This window comes from Bos javanicus, chromosome 6, assembly GCF_032452875.1.
Source record: "Bos javanicus breed banteng chromosome 6, ARS-OSU_banteng_1.0, whole genome shotgun sequence".
Taxonomy (NCBI): domain Eukaryota; kingdom Metazoa; phylum Chordata; class Mammalia; order Artiodactyla; family Bovidae; genus Bos; species Bos javanicus.
The window spans coordinates 44,176,935-44,191,923 of NC_083873.1; the positions used below are offsets into that span (position 1 = coordinate 44,176,935).

At 42.5% G+C, this 14,989-nt stretch overlaps 1 protein-coding gene across 3 annotated transcripts in view; it reads right to left on the reverse strand.

Moving 5' to 3' along the window:
• Window positions 1-14,989, reverse strand: part of PPARGC1A (PPARG coactivator 1 alpha) — a 718,583-nt gene that overhangs the window by 500,343 nt on the left and 203,251 nt on the right. For all 3 annotated transcript variants that reach the window (XM_061419795.1, XM_061419799.1, XM_061419797.1), the window contains exon 2: window positions 6,148-6,212. In XM_061419795.1, coding sequence (XP_061275779.1) covers window positions 6,148-6,165 — 18 coding nt within the window. In that variant the 5' untranslated portion in view covers window positions 6,166-6,212. The remainder of the gene's footprint in view (window positions 1-6,147; window positions 6,213-14,989) is intronic.

A 14,989-nucleotide genomic window follows, 5' to 3' on the forward strand; every position in this document is an offset into this window, starting at 1 on the left:
TGGCATCACCGACTCGATGGACATGAGTTTGAGTAAACTCCAGGAGTTGGTGATGAACAGGGAAGCCTGGAATGCTGCAGTCCATGGGGTCACAAACAGTAGGACACAACTGAGTGACTGAACTGACCTGAACTACTTTTCAAAAGGATCTTGGGGGAAAAAAGTGGTCAAGGAAATTTGCCTTTTCAAGAAACCCTCTCCCCTGTGAAGGAGAATGTCAGAGCACCCAGAAAAACTTTCTAACCTTTAAAAATTTGAGGCATCTTTTATTGGCTGTGTTCTAAACAGATTAGTAGTATATAGTCTAAAAATAAGTTCCAAGCAGCAGTTTTTAAATTTGAAAAAAAAATATTTAGGCAAAGTTCTCTTATGCTCTTTTTGGTGTTTTTCCTCCAAAATGTATACTGTTGAGATGCAGCATTTAGGAAGTAAATTTAACATCATAAGCAGTATAAGCAGGGGCGTGTGGAGGGAACATGATATCTTTGGTGAATTAGCAAGAGGTTCAAAGACACATCTAGAGAGAGAGAGTCACTGTGGCCAAAGGTTGACACTTAATGAATATAGGTAAACTGTGTACACATTGTTCCTTTCACTATTCTTTCAACTCTTCTGAAGCTTGGAAATTTTTCAAAATAAAATTGGGGGAAAATGTTCAAACACACAAAGCCCAGTCATCAGAGCCTGGGTGGGGGGTGGAGAAACTGAGGCAGCTAAGATGCAAAATTTAAGGAAGCACCTGCAGGACTTGGAGGATGAGTGCTTCCTTGGCACTGGGGCAACTCAGAGAGTGAGCACCTCCTTAAATTTTGCACTGTAGGTGCTCACTTGCTTCACCCTAAAGTCAGCCCAACATTAGCAAATTCACCTGCTTCCTCACACTATAGTGATCTTAAAGAGAAGAAGCTTATAGTCAGTGTTATCCATACATTGGTTCTCTCATTTATTCACCAAGCATGTATCACATCCCAGCTACATGCTCAGTGACTACTCAGCGAGGAATGCATTCTGTGCCAATAAACGATTTTGGGGCTTCCAAGGTAGTACTAGTGATAAAGGGCCCGCTTGCCAAAGCAGGAGATGTTAAGAGACATGGGTTGGGAAGATCTCCTAGAGGAGGGCATGGCAACTCATTTCAGTCTTCTTGCCTGGAGAATCCCATGGACAGAGGAGCCTGGCAGTCTACAGTCAGTAGTGTCACATAGAGTCAGACACGACTGAAGTGACTTAGCATGCACGCACGCAAACCATTTTGACTCTCAAACAGAATAATCTTAAGCCAAATTCCTGCCACTCATTTATTCATCTCTGTGTTAGGTGCCAGAGACACTGTGATGACAGACCAGTTCCTGCTAAAATATCTCACTATCTGCCAGATACTGTTTTAATGCTATAATTTTTATCATCATCATCATCATCATCTATTTGCATGTCTATTTTCCCAATTCCATGGAACTATTTCAGGGCAGGGTATGAATATTATTCATCTTTGGTTTTTTGACACTCAGGATGGTATAAAGTATTCAATAAATATTTCTTGAATGGATAAAACCATAAATCTACTTATTTGTTCATCCGCAAAGATTTGCCACAGTTAGATGACTAGGAAACTTCCTCCCAGATTGCCTAATAATACCAGCTAACACGTATTGGGGCTTAAAAGCTGCCTAGTATTTCCTGAGCTCTTTTCATACATTGACTCAATTAAGCCTTGCAAGAAGGCTAAGAGTCTCTTTTTACCTATAAGCACACAGGAGAGAGAGAGAGAAAGAGAGAGAGAGAGAGAAAGTGTGTGTGTGTGTTAGTCGCTCGGTTGTGTTCAACTCTTTGTGACCCCATGGACTGTAGCCTGCCAGGCTTATCTGTCCATGAAATTCTTCAGGCAAGAATACTGGAGTGGGTATCCATGCCCTTTGCCAGGGGGTCTTCCCAACCCAAGGATCAAACCCAGGTCTACTGTACTGCAGGCAGATTCTTTACCATCTGAACCACCAGGGAAATCCAAGCACACAGGAGAGTTTGAATATCTTTCCCAGGGCTGCACAGCAGGTAAGAGGCTATCCCAGAGTTTGAACCCAGGAACCCGGCTCTGAAGCCTGCCCTCTCAGTGACTCTTTTAAACTCTCTCACAATTCTGACCCAAAGGGGTACTCCCCATCCCCAAACAAAACTTGTCTTCAGCTTGTTTTTCACCCAATAGTATTAATACCTAGAAAGATCTAGAGGGCACCAGGGATGCTTTTAGCAAAATGATCCTCAATTCCCATGGCCAAGTCAGAGTTTGGGGGACTTCCTGCTTAATTTCACCTTGTCTAAATATAACCACCTAAAAATAACCCGAAGGGGAAGTGTCTCAGAACCGCCAGAGGAGCCACAGTACACTGTGGAGGACGTGATGTGAAAGAATGATCTGGCCTCCCGAAAACACTGCAGTGCTTTCCAATACCAGCCAGCGGCATATTGGGATGAGGAAACAAAGTCTCCAATTATTGAAATTCCGTAGTGTATTTAATTATGCAATTATCTTATTGTATTAACAAGTGCTAGGGCACAATAGCAATTGCTGAGATTTTTGCAATTTGGAACTGCAGGATTTAGTCTACCCCTCAGCTGACAACTTCTCATGAGCCTGTCCATTTTTCTGAGATTACGCACATAGTCTTATTTTTTAACTGCTTCATTTGGAAATCAAAAGTAAACCAGACCCCGCTTTATGCCACTCTACTTTTTAAGTATAACCCTGCTACTGACTGAGCATATTTTAAGGGAAAAGATGTGCAAATTCACATCACTTTTGTTTTTCACCAATAACTTTAGGTTCTTTCCTCTTTCGAAATTCAAATAATATAAAATATAAATTTAAAAAGTAGTTATACAAGTTATATATTTTCAGTGATGCGAATACATTCACAATACATTCCTGTTCATCTGCTTAATAAGGACCTATCCCAAAGGGTCAATGTATCAGACTGTAAAACCCGGAGCATTTCACCAAAATATCTAAAATAGGTATGCTATGATATTATCACACACTTCTATTTGCCACCGCCCCATATGTTGGAGAAGGAAATGGCAACCCACTCCAGTGTTCTTGCCTGGAGAATCCCAGGGACGGCAGAGCCTGGTGGGCTGCCGTCTATGGGGTCGCACAGAGTTGGACATGACTGAAGCGACTTAGCAGCAGCAGCAGCATATGAAATGTAATCATGCAAAATTAAACATTCCATACATTTTCTATTCATTCTCTAACACTCTCCTTATACTCCAAAGGCTATCACACTTTCAAGTTTACAGGGACAAAAGGTAAATCACATTTCTTGTTTCCGAAAGCATTCCATGTAATAGGTCTTTTCACTTTGGGGTTTTCATCTAAGTATCAACAGACTCTTTACACATAAAACATAATTAATCCATACCATTGGCTACATCCCTACCCAAATGGGAATCTTCTTTGCTGATATTCCCTCCTGGAAAAGTCATACCTGCATTTTCTCAAGCTAAATTTGGTCCAGACCATAAGGAATGATGTTTCATTTACTTGACCATGACCAGGAGGCATAATCTTATGTAGGAAAACCTGGCCACTTCTCCCAAGTAAGTAATAGCTAAGAACACAAACTCGGGCCCCCAGCTGCCTGGTGTTTGAATCCCAGTCTGCAACCATTTAGCTGTGGGACAATGAAGCAAGTCCCCTTTGCTTTCCCGAGCTTCCGTTTTTGCAGTAGGAAAACTAGGATAATCACAATACCTTTCCTATAGCTTTGTCAGGCAGATGAAATGAGTTACTCTATATAATTCACCTAAAACACAGCCTTGTCCTGCCCAGATGTGACACCTGATACTTTTCAAAGCCGCTGCCCAACAATGACATCACTGGGGTCTCACCATCTTCCTGGGAAGCAGTGGGAGCAGAGGCTATGATGCCCTTTCTACAGGGGAAAAAGTGAGATTCAGACAGGGTTCCTGGTGGTCAGGACTAGAACCCCTGAACCCAGCCTAGGATTATTTCACTATTTCCCTTTACATTCAGAACACACTGACTCAGTGTCCCAGACAGATCCCTGCTTGTGTTTCTCTGAGGTGGTGGCAGGGCTGGGGAGAGGCTCTTGTTTCAAATCCTTGTTTCTGTTGCCAGGCTCGTCTTGAATAGCAAAAGAGCCCCCGATCGGCAGAAGACACATCAACAAGACTGCCTTAATCATGCTTTCTGCTAACGATGAAATGAAAGTTAATTTCATGCCTTGCATTCACAGACAAAAAGGTTCAGAGCTGTTTAAATTCTCTTCAGCCCGATGACAGTTAGTAAACAGGAGGCTTCGTGTTCTAATGCTTGAAATCACCCTTCGTATCTCAATATATTATTTATGCACTCAGCTTAAAATAAACAGCAACTCGCAAGTAGGTGAGTGGTCTCATCCAGGATGAACTTTTTTTTTCCACTCTGACAGTTACTTTAAAACATCGGTAAACAACCTTAATTCACTTCTAACGAATTAGTAGGCAACTGCTGCGTCTCCAGGAGGCAAGCAGATTGTATTATTAACCAAAACAACTTTCTCCCTGTCAATCATCTGCACCTCACAGAAGGACGTGGGTTTTGCTGTGCCATTATTCAAACCAAGCCATGGGAGAATGTGATTCCAGACGATTCCTTCCAGGTCATTCTCTTGCGGATCTTTGATTAGATCTCTTGATTCTGAGATGCAGAAGAGGGCCTGCAGAAGGACTCTCAGTGCGGCTTGTTAAGAAAGACACAGAGAATAAGAACCTTCCAGTGGGTAAAGAGCTGGGAAGTCAAAGCAGACAAGCTCTGCTTGTGGAGGGAACTGATGCTGACCAAGACCACTTTAAGGGGGACTCAGTAAGTACCACCAAATATTTGAAAAATGGTATCACTTTGGAGTAGGAAGACTGGTTCTTTGTAGGGATGGGTGGTAAAATCAGGACCTGAGCATGCAAGATATGTAGAAGGTGGATTTGGGTTCAACTCAAGAAAGAATGCTCTTACAGAAAAGAGTTGTCTCTTGCAGTAGCAGGTCTGCCTCTGGGGGTGCTCGGGCACCCATTAGATGGAATCCTGAGAACTGGCCAAGAAATCGGACCAGAGATGAAACATGCATGGACCTTTCCAGATATAAGATCTTATAGCCTGTGAATCTCAGGGGAACTCACAAAACAGGCTTCAATAAGCAGTCACAATCCCTTTTCAATTTCTCTCTTTGGAGTTTTTAAAGGGTGATAGCCACTCTTTAAAAATATGTGTGTATATATATATGTGTGTATATATGTGTGTGTGTGTATATATATACACAACTATATATACACCATGGATTAAGCTAGGCATGCTGTTGGCCAATCTATAGTTGTTCACACAATGCCAGAGCACTGGTTAACCTCCCAAAATAAAAATATGTCCCATGCAGCAGAAAAAATCAGTCGAAGCAGCTGCTGTAGGATTCTACAGCTTCTGCCTACTCTTGGGCTTTGTAACTTGCAGCCCTCAGCCATTCCGTGGACCACAGGCCTCTCCCAAGTCACCTGGGCTGTCACATGGTCACAAGGGGGTGATCCATTAGCTCACCATTGTAGCTGACCTCCTCCCCCACCTCAAGTATGGAAACACAATATTTAGCAATTTATCTAAGAGATGTCTCCTTCAGTTTAATCATTAACAAAACATCACGGACCTCAGAGAAACGTGCAGTGTCTTCCAGAAACCAATCATTTCTTTGAGATGCAAATGGACTGATCAAAACACAGAGTTAAATGAAAATCAAAAAAAAAAAAAAAAGGGAGGGAGAGAGACAGAGATAAGGGAAGAGAAATTCGGATACCTTGCATTCATATCCAGGGTTGATACCAACACTTTTACACAATATGCAGACATGTATTCTTCCAAATTGTCCAGTAAACATGAATTGAATATTTTGGGGGGTTGGTCAGACTTTTGCACATTCAACATATTGACAAACGATTAGAGAGTTCAGTAATGTTAAATTCTTGAAAGGAATTCAGATTCTCAATACTTGGGTGTGAAACTCAGAGTTACTGATTTCCTAATACAGCAAAAACAGACATCTGATATTTATACAATACATAACATACATATGCACAGAACATAACATGACAATAAGGTGTTATACTTACAAAGTACCCTTCATCCATGGGGCTCCAATTTTACCAATATTAGTTCACTGATTTTCGCAAAAAACCTGAAAGGCAGAGGGTAAGTTTGTGTTACCCCCACTTTGCAGATGGGGATATAGAAATGCATTAGGAGAATAAATTATTGGCCTGTTATACTGAGAGAATTCAGTTACGGGAGAACAAGAATTACAATTTTCATCTTCCCTGTCAGAATACAACTTGACCACCTATCTTTTCCTTGGGGACTGATATTTCCCATGTAATTTCCACCACAATCTCAATGTATTAAATACATTTTACCCAGAATAAAATAGTGCAGAATCGTACTTGGTCCAAAGAGCTCAGAGACCAATATTCCTTTAATACCAGAGAAAAGGTTAAAAAAAAAAAAAAACTTCCCATATCCAGTTTAAACAAGGAGAAAAAATTTAAATTGACAAAATACAATCATCTAACTAAAATTTGGCCTGAAAATAACATTACTACAGTTCAGTTTGTTATACACATACTTATGTTCACATGTCAGCATATGGACTTGTCTTTAAAAATTATTCCAAGGAAGTCAGAAGCTTCAGAAATAATCTCATTTAACAACATTTTTAGAAGCGTATATTTTTAACAACCCTTTCTAGGACACCCCATCATTTCTGCCACTCTCAGGCCGTTTATTTGGCCACTGACCAAATAATTAACAATTACTGAGTTCCCACTATATACAAGTTCAGTGCTCCAGGTGGTTTCCTGGAGGACACAAAAATGTGTAGATAATAAGGACTTCATCAAAAAATTTCATCAACAATCATCAAGAAACTTAAAATCTTACAGTTCAAGGATTTGAGTACAGTAACAATCTCTCTGATTTATCTGGAAAGATTCAATGGTTTTGGACACTCCTGGTGAGTCACAAACACCAGTCCCAGAAGGATAGCTCCTTCAGGCAATGTTTTTCAAAAAGATGAGTTTCGGCTCTGTTTATGAGACAAACTATTTGGTTCATAAAAGCTGTGTCTCCTTAAAAATGTCCGACACACAGACAGAGAAAGAGAAAAATCGTAGGATATTCCTTATATGTGGAATCTAAAAACAGAAAAAAGAAAAAAGACTCAAATGAACTTGTTTACAAAACAGAAACAGACTCACAGACTTGGAGAACGAACTCATGGTGCGGAGGGGAAGGGACAGTAAGGCAGTTTGGAACTGACACATACACATGGGTAACCAACGAGGTCCTCCTGTCAACCTGGATGGAACGGGAGTCTGGGGGAGAATGGATAGGTGGCCGAACTGCTATGCTGTCCACCTAAAACTATCACAACATTGCTAACTCATCAGGCTCCATTCCCTCCCTCTTCTTTCTCTTTCTCCAGGAATCTTCACGCGGCCTAATGTTATTGATCCATCTCTTAACTTATTTTTCTAATTCTTCTCCCCACCTCCCTTCCGCCACTATAAGCTCCATGAGAGTGAGGGACTGCTTCATTCACCACTAAATGAATCCTAAGGTCAAAGGACCCCATAAACACTGGTTGAACAGATGAATCACAGTGCTGAACTGGGTGCTTGGCCTTTCTCCTGTATCTCCTTTTACTCTCTCTGGGATGTTATTATAATTACTAATAAATACATCTCAAAACTGGATCATAATAGATTTTTCCAGCTAAAGGGGAAAAAATCATTCTCAATGAATTGTTTCTGAAAACTATAATAAATGCCCATTTTATCATTCTCCCTTCTCCTGACTGCTTGAGCACTGGGCCCAAGAGTCAGGTCACCTTGCTCTCCAACCAGCATCACTGTGGGTGGCTCCGTGACCCTGACCTCTTCACCCTCCAGGGCCTTTTGTTTCCCAATGGCAAAATAAGAAATTTTCAGAAGTTTATTTTCAAGCTGCCTTCTTTTCAGGTGACTCAGATGGTAAAAAAAAAAAAAAAAAGAAAAATCTGCCTGCAATTCAGGAGCCACAGATGTAGGTTCGATCTTTGGGTTGGGACGATCCCCTGAAGGAGGGCATGACAACGCACTCCAGTTTTCTTGCCTGGAGAATTCCATGGACAGAGGAGCCTGGTGGGCTACAGTCCATGTCATCACACAGAGTCGGACATGCTTAGAAACTAACACTTTCACTTTCACTTCTGGTTCGGAAACTATGGAGATCAACATACAAGTGATGGGCCAAATTATATTTTTACATCTTCTGATTTCATACCACTTTCTCAGTAGAAGCTTATCTCGAAGGTAGCAAAGTCATTTCATAGGAAACAAGTAGAAATCCCAGAGGGAAGAATCTACAAGCATGCCAATTTAGGACAAACACCCCAGATATCACAGAAAGCTCATTCCCCCCCAAGATTACACCCCAACATACAACAGACATGCAAAGGAAGATGCCACATCAGCCACTTATGACATCTTGAGTCACAGACACTTCAGTGGGGCCTCTAAACAGACTTCTTATTTACTTGCACATTAAAGAAACCCATACCTTCACCAGTCAGATATTTTTCCCCCAAGCATCTGAACAGCCAAAGAGATTTAGAAGCAATTAACATTCACAAGTAACAGAGCAATCAACAAGGGAATCGCTAATGGGACTGGACAGAATCCAAAAGCAGATATTAGGATAATAGTGAGTCCCTGACCTAGGTTACGGTGTTAATTCTGGAGGGCAGACTCGTGGTACATTTTCAATAGCTTTGTGGGGCTGCTGTCACGGTCACATATGCCTCAACTATATATGGTTCCTAGCCCCCCGCTCCCCACGACATACTTTTTTTTTTAACTACTATCGAAAAGAAGGCATTTTTGCATTGTTATAACACAACCTCTAGCATTAATGGTATATATTGAATTCAAGTTTATTTTTAAATTGCCTACCTGACAAAAATGTTAAAATGTCATTTTTCCCCACTTTGGGTCTCTTGACTATCTTCACCTGTTAGCTCTTGTAGCTAGAGGCCACAGAAATAATAGCTATAAATTTCCACCCTGAAGCTTCCCCAGTAACTTTTGCCACTTATTTGCGTGCACATGGGTTTATACAACCCTAGTACACAGAAGGACATGGGTACTCCTATTCCAACCAGCTCTATGCTTGCTTCCTTGTCAGTTTTTCTGACCTGTTTTCATAAATATCACTCCAGAAATCAGCATATACCCATTCCTTTATTTTACTCCACCAGGAAAGTCTCTGGGTGACAGAAAATGTTTCCATTGTCATTCTTCCTGCTCCCATTTTTTAGCTTTCATCTCTCATCACTCAGATCCATCTAAAATGCCAATGCCAAGCAAATCTATCTTTACCTCCCCTAGGACCGCATTCCTGAATCCCTGCCCTGGCTCTCCTTCTCCCTCAGCCTCAAGTGCAAACAGCTCAACCTTCAGAGGTTGGACCTCTCCATGCCCATACATGCCTCTCAATCCTCAATTCCCCTGCCAGCCGTCCTGCAGGGTCATCTTGCCTCACTCATGACCATGACATTCACCTCTAATCACAGGACATCTTCCCTTACATATGGACTCTAGGCCCCAGGCAGGCAGAAAACCCGGTGTATTCCCACTTTTTAGTCTGGATGTAATTAACCACTGCCTAGGATGGTTTACTTTATTCTGTGTGGCCTAAGAAGCTAAATTCCTTCCAAGGTTGGGCTTTTACATTTTTTTGACTAATATAATGTTAGATATGAGTATATAAGTGGATAAACACCATTCATTTTGACAACAATGTTTTTCTGGTAGTTCTATGGCATTCATGCTCTAGCCTACTTCTTTCTCCTACTCTGCTGCTTTGAGCTATGAAAGGGTCCCTTCTTAACAATTCAGTTTTGTTTTTTTTTTCCTTCACCTCCCCACCCCCAACACACATCCATTATGAAAACATATCCCTCTTTAAAGCTTTGGTTTATTCCCTGAGTACAATCAACCACTGATACACAATCTGCCACCGCCAGGCTGTGTGTGCTATAAGCCTGTTTTGACAAAGATTTTATACAACAGAATCCAAATTAAAGGGAAGTTATCAACAGACCCTACTGAAGAATCCCTCACTTAATCTCCGTGGTAAGTATTTTCATATTCCCAGCACCAGCCGGGAGACTGGGAGACACAAGCTGCCACTGCACACAAACACACACACACACACACACCCCTCAATCATCGCCTCTCCTCCCCAGCTCCCTCCCCACGGCAAGTAACTGCAGTTGAGATTAAAATGCTTCTGGGGCTGTGGTAATCCAATCAGGGCTGGGCATGCTTCAATCTCTACCACTCGGTGGTCGGAAAACATTTTGGCAAAATGCCTTTCAACTGTACTCTACATTCCGAGTAGGTCTCGTGCTTATTTTTGACTGCTCCACAGAAGTGGAGGTGACCACGGGCCACCCTGCCCAGGGAGCAAGGTTTCACCTGCAGAGTGTCAGAAGCATTCCTGGCATCAAGGAGTGGAGAGAGAGAGAGAGAGAGTGTGTGTGTGTGTGTGTGTGTGTGTGTGTGTGTGTGTGACAGAGAGAGACTGTGATGCACCCACCTACAGATGGGGAGCAGGGAACAAGGGGAAATACTACACAGACACGTATTTTTTTAACTTCAAAGATTAGAACCTATTTTTCAACTCTTTGCCCTACCTAAGCACCAACCAAAATATTACCCTCATTCTATATTAGTCAAAGCTTTTCAGGGGTCCTTATCCTTTCCAGATCCCTTTGGCTGTTGGATAAAATCTTGAGAGGGGAAAATGGTTTTTAACAGAATTGCAAAGGAGATTAATTATATTGAAACATTTTTCCATCCTGAGTTAAGAAGCCCAGCAGGGTGTGGTTCTAGTGGATAGGAAGTAGAGATGCTGTCTGGATTTTTATTTTTTTAACATGGGATTTCTGCCAAAGACCCTTGCGCTGAGCGAGCAACATGCTGTTGTAGAAAGCAGAAAGTGGTGATTGAATATCCTGTCCCTATGACGGTACACCTTCCTGTACACAGGGTTTGTAAGTGTTTTTGTCTTGCAAATAGCCTACACCCATGAACCCAGAGCCCTTCCATATTTGCTACACTGGATAAAATAGCTAAGAACATAGACTTCCTTTATTTACAGCCTTAAGTAAGTTTTAACTACTCCTGAGAGAGAAGTAGAGAAATAAAGAAAGCAATTTGAAGAGTTTTGGAAGAGTAGAAGTAATGGTAAAAACCTCTATTTAACCATTTATTCTTTCACCAAATATTTACTGAGCACCTTCCCTGAATTCACAGTGGTGAATAAATGACCCACAGAACTTTCCTCCCAGGAGTTTACATCCAAATTTGGGGAGACACCCAAATTTCTTATGTATTTTCTAATACATAAGAAAATGTAAAACAAGTAAGCACATGTCTAGTAGTGATGAATGCTACGAAGAAAAACAAAGCAGAGGAGGCTAGGGAGTGTAAGGACATGAACACATGCTTCATGTAGCATTCATTTCCCCATTTTATGTCACTAAATATTTGTTGCCAAGCTCCTACTATGTTTCAGGCTCTGGAATGCATTCTGGGGAAGCCAGATATATATACATATAGATGGATGAATGGATAGATGGTTGAATGGATAAATAGATATGGATATATACATATATGTATATATATATATATACATCACACACTTAATTTTCAGTTATTTGAGTATGAATGGTAAGCAGTCTTCACCAAGAGGGATCTGTGTGTAATGGTGCACTCCGACTACAGCTTCTTTTAAAAAGCAACTGATGAATACCTCTAATAGGTTCCCAACGTGGGAAGGATGCAGTGGGGTCTGTGTCTGCTATGCTGAAGGGTAAGGGCATTGGAAGTATTGAGTGCCCTGGTGCAGGGCCCACAACCATGGTCTTCCCTCAGCTCCATGACTTACCTCACCGAGTGGCTCTGAACAAGGCACATCACTGCTTTGAGCCTTGGGTCCTCATCTACAAAGTGAGGATCTCAGGTGCTACTGCTATTGCTAAGTCACTTCAGTCGTGTCAGACTCTGTGCAACCCCGTCCCTGGGATTCTTCAGGCAAGAACACTGGAGTGGGTTGCCATTTCCTTCTCCAATGCATCAAAGTGAAAAGTGAAAGTGAAGTCACTCAGTTGTGTCCGACTCTTAGCGACCCCATGGACTGCGGCCTACCAGGCTCCTCGGTCCATGGGATTTTCCAGGCAAGAGTACTGGAGTGGGGTGGATCTCAGGTGCTGTGGGGTTCAAATGCAGTCAGGCAAGAAGAGTGGCCAGCACAATGCCTGGAACAAGGGAAGTGACAGATGAATCCTTGGCCCCACTCATCTTCTCATCCAAGAAAAACATGAACACCAGAAATGCAAAAGCCCCCCAGAAAAGGCTGTGCACCCAGAATAAAGACACAGGAACTGCTTTTGCTTGGTTTCTTTGTTTTTTTGACCCAAATAGTTTTAGAGAATATGGCCTGCTTGCATGCTTAGTTGTTCAGTTGTGTCCGACTCTTTGACACCCTATGGACTATAGCCCACCAGGATCCTCTGTCCATGGAATTTTCCAGGCAAGAATACTGGAGTGGGTTGCCATTTTCTTCTCCAGGGGATCTTCCCCACCCCAGGATGGAACCAGGGTGTCCTGAATTGCAGGTGGATTCTTTACTGGCTAAGCCAACTGGAAAGCCCTTAGGCAATATTAGATGTTACTTTAAAAAAAAAGTCCACAGTCAATTAAGTTTCAGAAAACAACATGAAAAGAAGCAACATGGGTCTCTTTACTTCAGGTTTTCCTGTTCTGCAATATGTGGATGTGAATCACATAGCTTCAAGCAATATGAACAACAGCATGAGTGTTTCCCAAATTATTTGACCCCAGAACCCTTTGGCAAACCTTACATGACAGTCATCAGCACAGTTGGGAAATGTGGATTTGCTCTAAGAATAAATGAATCAAAAGATATGGAATCTATACCCTCTTTGCCTCTGATGTGGTCTGATAGCTTTCTTTGAAAAGGCAGACTTGGGCATATTTTCTGCAAACTAAGAAAGCTGGTGGCAGTGTTTCCTATCCACTGGACCACAGCATCTTCTCCTTTTCCTAGAAAAGAAGTCATTATTCTGGGACCACAGGACATTTGGGGGAAGTGTTGGCAACATCTGAACAGTTCTCATTCCCTAGGACAGGTAATTCCCCTATTTTCTGCAATAAATGGGCTCTTAAAACTAGTTTTGTTAATTATTCTCTAGAACGCCAAATCCTCTTCTGGCTACACCGGGAGTCCTGCTACTTAAAGTCAGGCCAGGTTTTCTTTATTATCTGAATGCTTCACAGTGAGCATGCATTACTTTCATAAACAGAAAATCAATGCTGGGGGAGAAAAGGAAAGAAATTCTGTAGAGAGGTGCTGATACACCAATGATTAGTCCAAAAATTACCTACTTGAACATGAAGATTTTTATATATGAGGCTTTCATGAAGATCTTACTTAATGTTGGTACACTTGATAAATCTGAAGCCTGAAGAGATAGGCAAGGGGGAAACTGGAGCCAAGACTCCTCACATGCTTAGAATTCAATCTTGGGAGGAGGGAATCACCTACAATATCTGGCTCTCCAAGGCAAAGAAAGTGGTGGCTGGGCAGGGGGAAAAGTCAGGAGGAGAGCAGTAAGGGAGGGATGGGGAGGGAGAGAGGAGAAGGAAAGGAGGGAGAGAGGGAGGGGAGGAGGGAGGATGAAAGAGAAAGAAAGGGAGGAAGGAAGGACTACAGCGAGAGAGAAAGTAAATGAGAGAAAAATAAAAAGCAAGAGTTGTTGAGAAGCTGCAAGGAGGGGGAGGGGAACACAAACCCACAGATTAAGTTGACCCAAGTCAATACAAAAGGCTTTGTGCAAGGGCTCTGGCATTAATGGGATTTGGATCGCTAAAGCCATGGGAATCAAGTACAGAACATAACCAAGATGCCGGAGTTATTTTTGAAATGGATGTCTTAAGTAATATGAAGCTTAACTAGCAGGGACAGTCACAGCATTTTGCATGACTACTGCCGGCTGCTGGCCAAGCTGGGAACCTGAGCAGACCTATCACCCAATCACCAGCAACCTCTGACTTGGGACAGGGGACAGGATCAGCTAGGTGAGCCTTTACCCGGAGGTGAGCATGGAGGAGTTGGGGTGTGTGTTGCCAGGGAGATGCGCTGCTCCTAGAACCTGTCAGTAATGCAAATGTACCTGGCAGGGGACCCGCTGAGCCAGAATCCTGAGGCCCTGGGTTTAGATGGAGTTTTCACTCTTTCAATCAATCTTTCATCCCACGTCTCCAAAGACCATTTGGGGTCTTGAAGATACTGGGAGAGCCAGACAAAGCCCCTGCTCTCAAGGAGCTTGCATTCTCCTGGAAGAGGGGAAGCCAGCAAGGAAACAAGAATTTCTAGGCATTAGAGACGTGTGTGTGTGTGTGTGTGTGTGTGTGTGTGTGTGTGTGTATGCACGGGTTAGTCTCTCAATCATGTCCGACTCTTCACAACTCTATGGACTGTAGCCCGCTTGGCTACATGGAATTCTCCAGGCAAGAATACTAGAGTGGATTGCCATACCCTCCACCACGGGATCTTCCCAACCCAAGGATTGAACCCATCCTCTCTTTTGTCTCCCACCTTGGAAGGCAGATTCTTTACCACTGAGCCTCCTGGGAAGCCCATAAGACACATGAAGAAAATCAAAAAGGAAAGAGGAAAAGAGAGAGCTCCCAGGGTGGGAAAGTGTGCTTAGGGAAGACAGCACCACTGGGGAAGAAACATTTAAGTTAAGACTGACTAACAAGGTGGACCCCACCCTGCCAAGCCCTGGGTAAAGCACAGTGAGGAGGAGGGAGCCAGCAAATCCCTCAG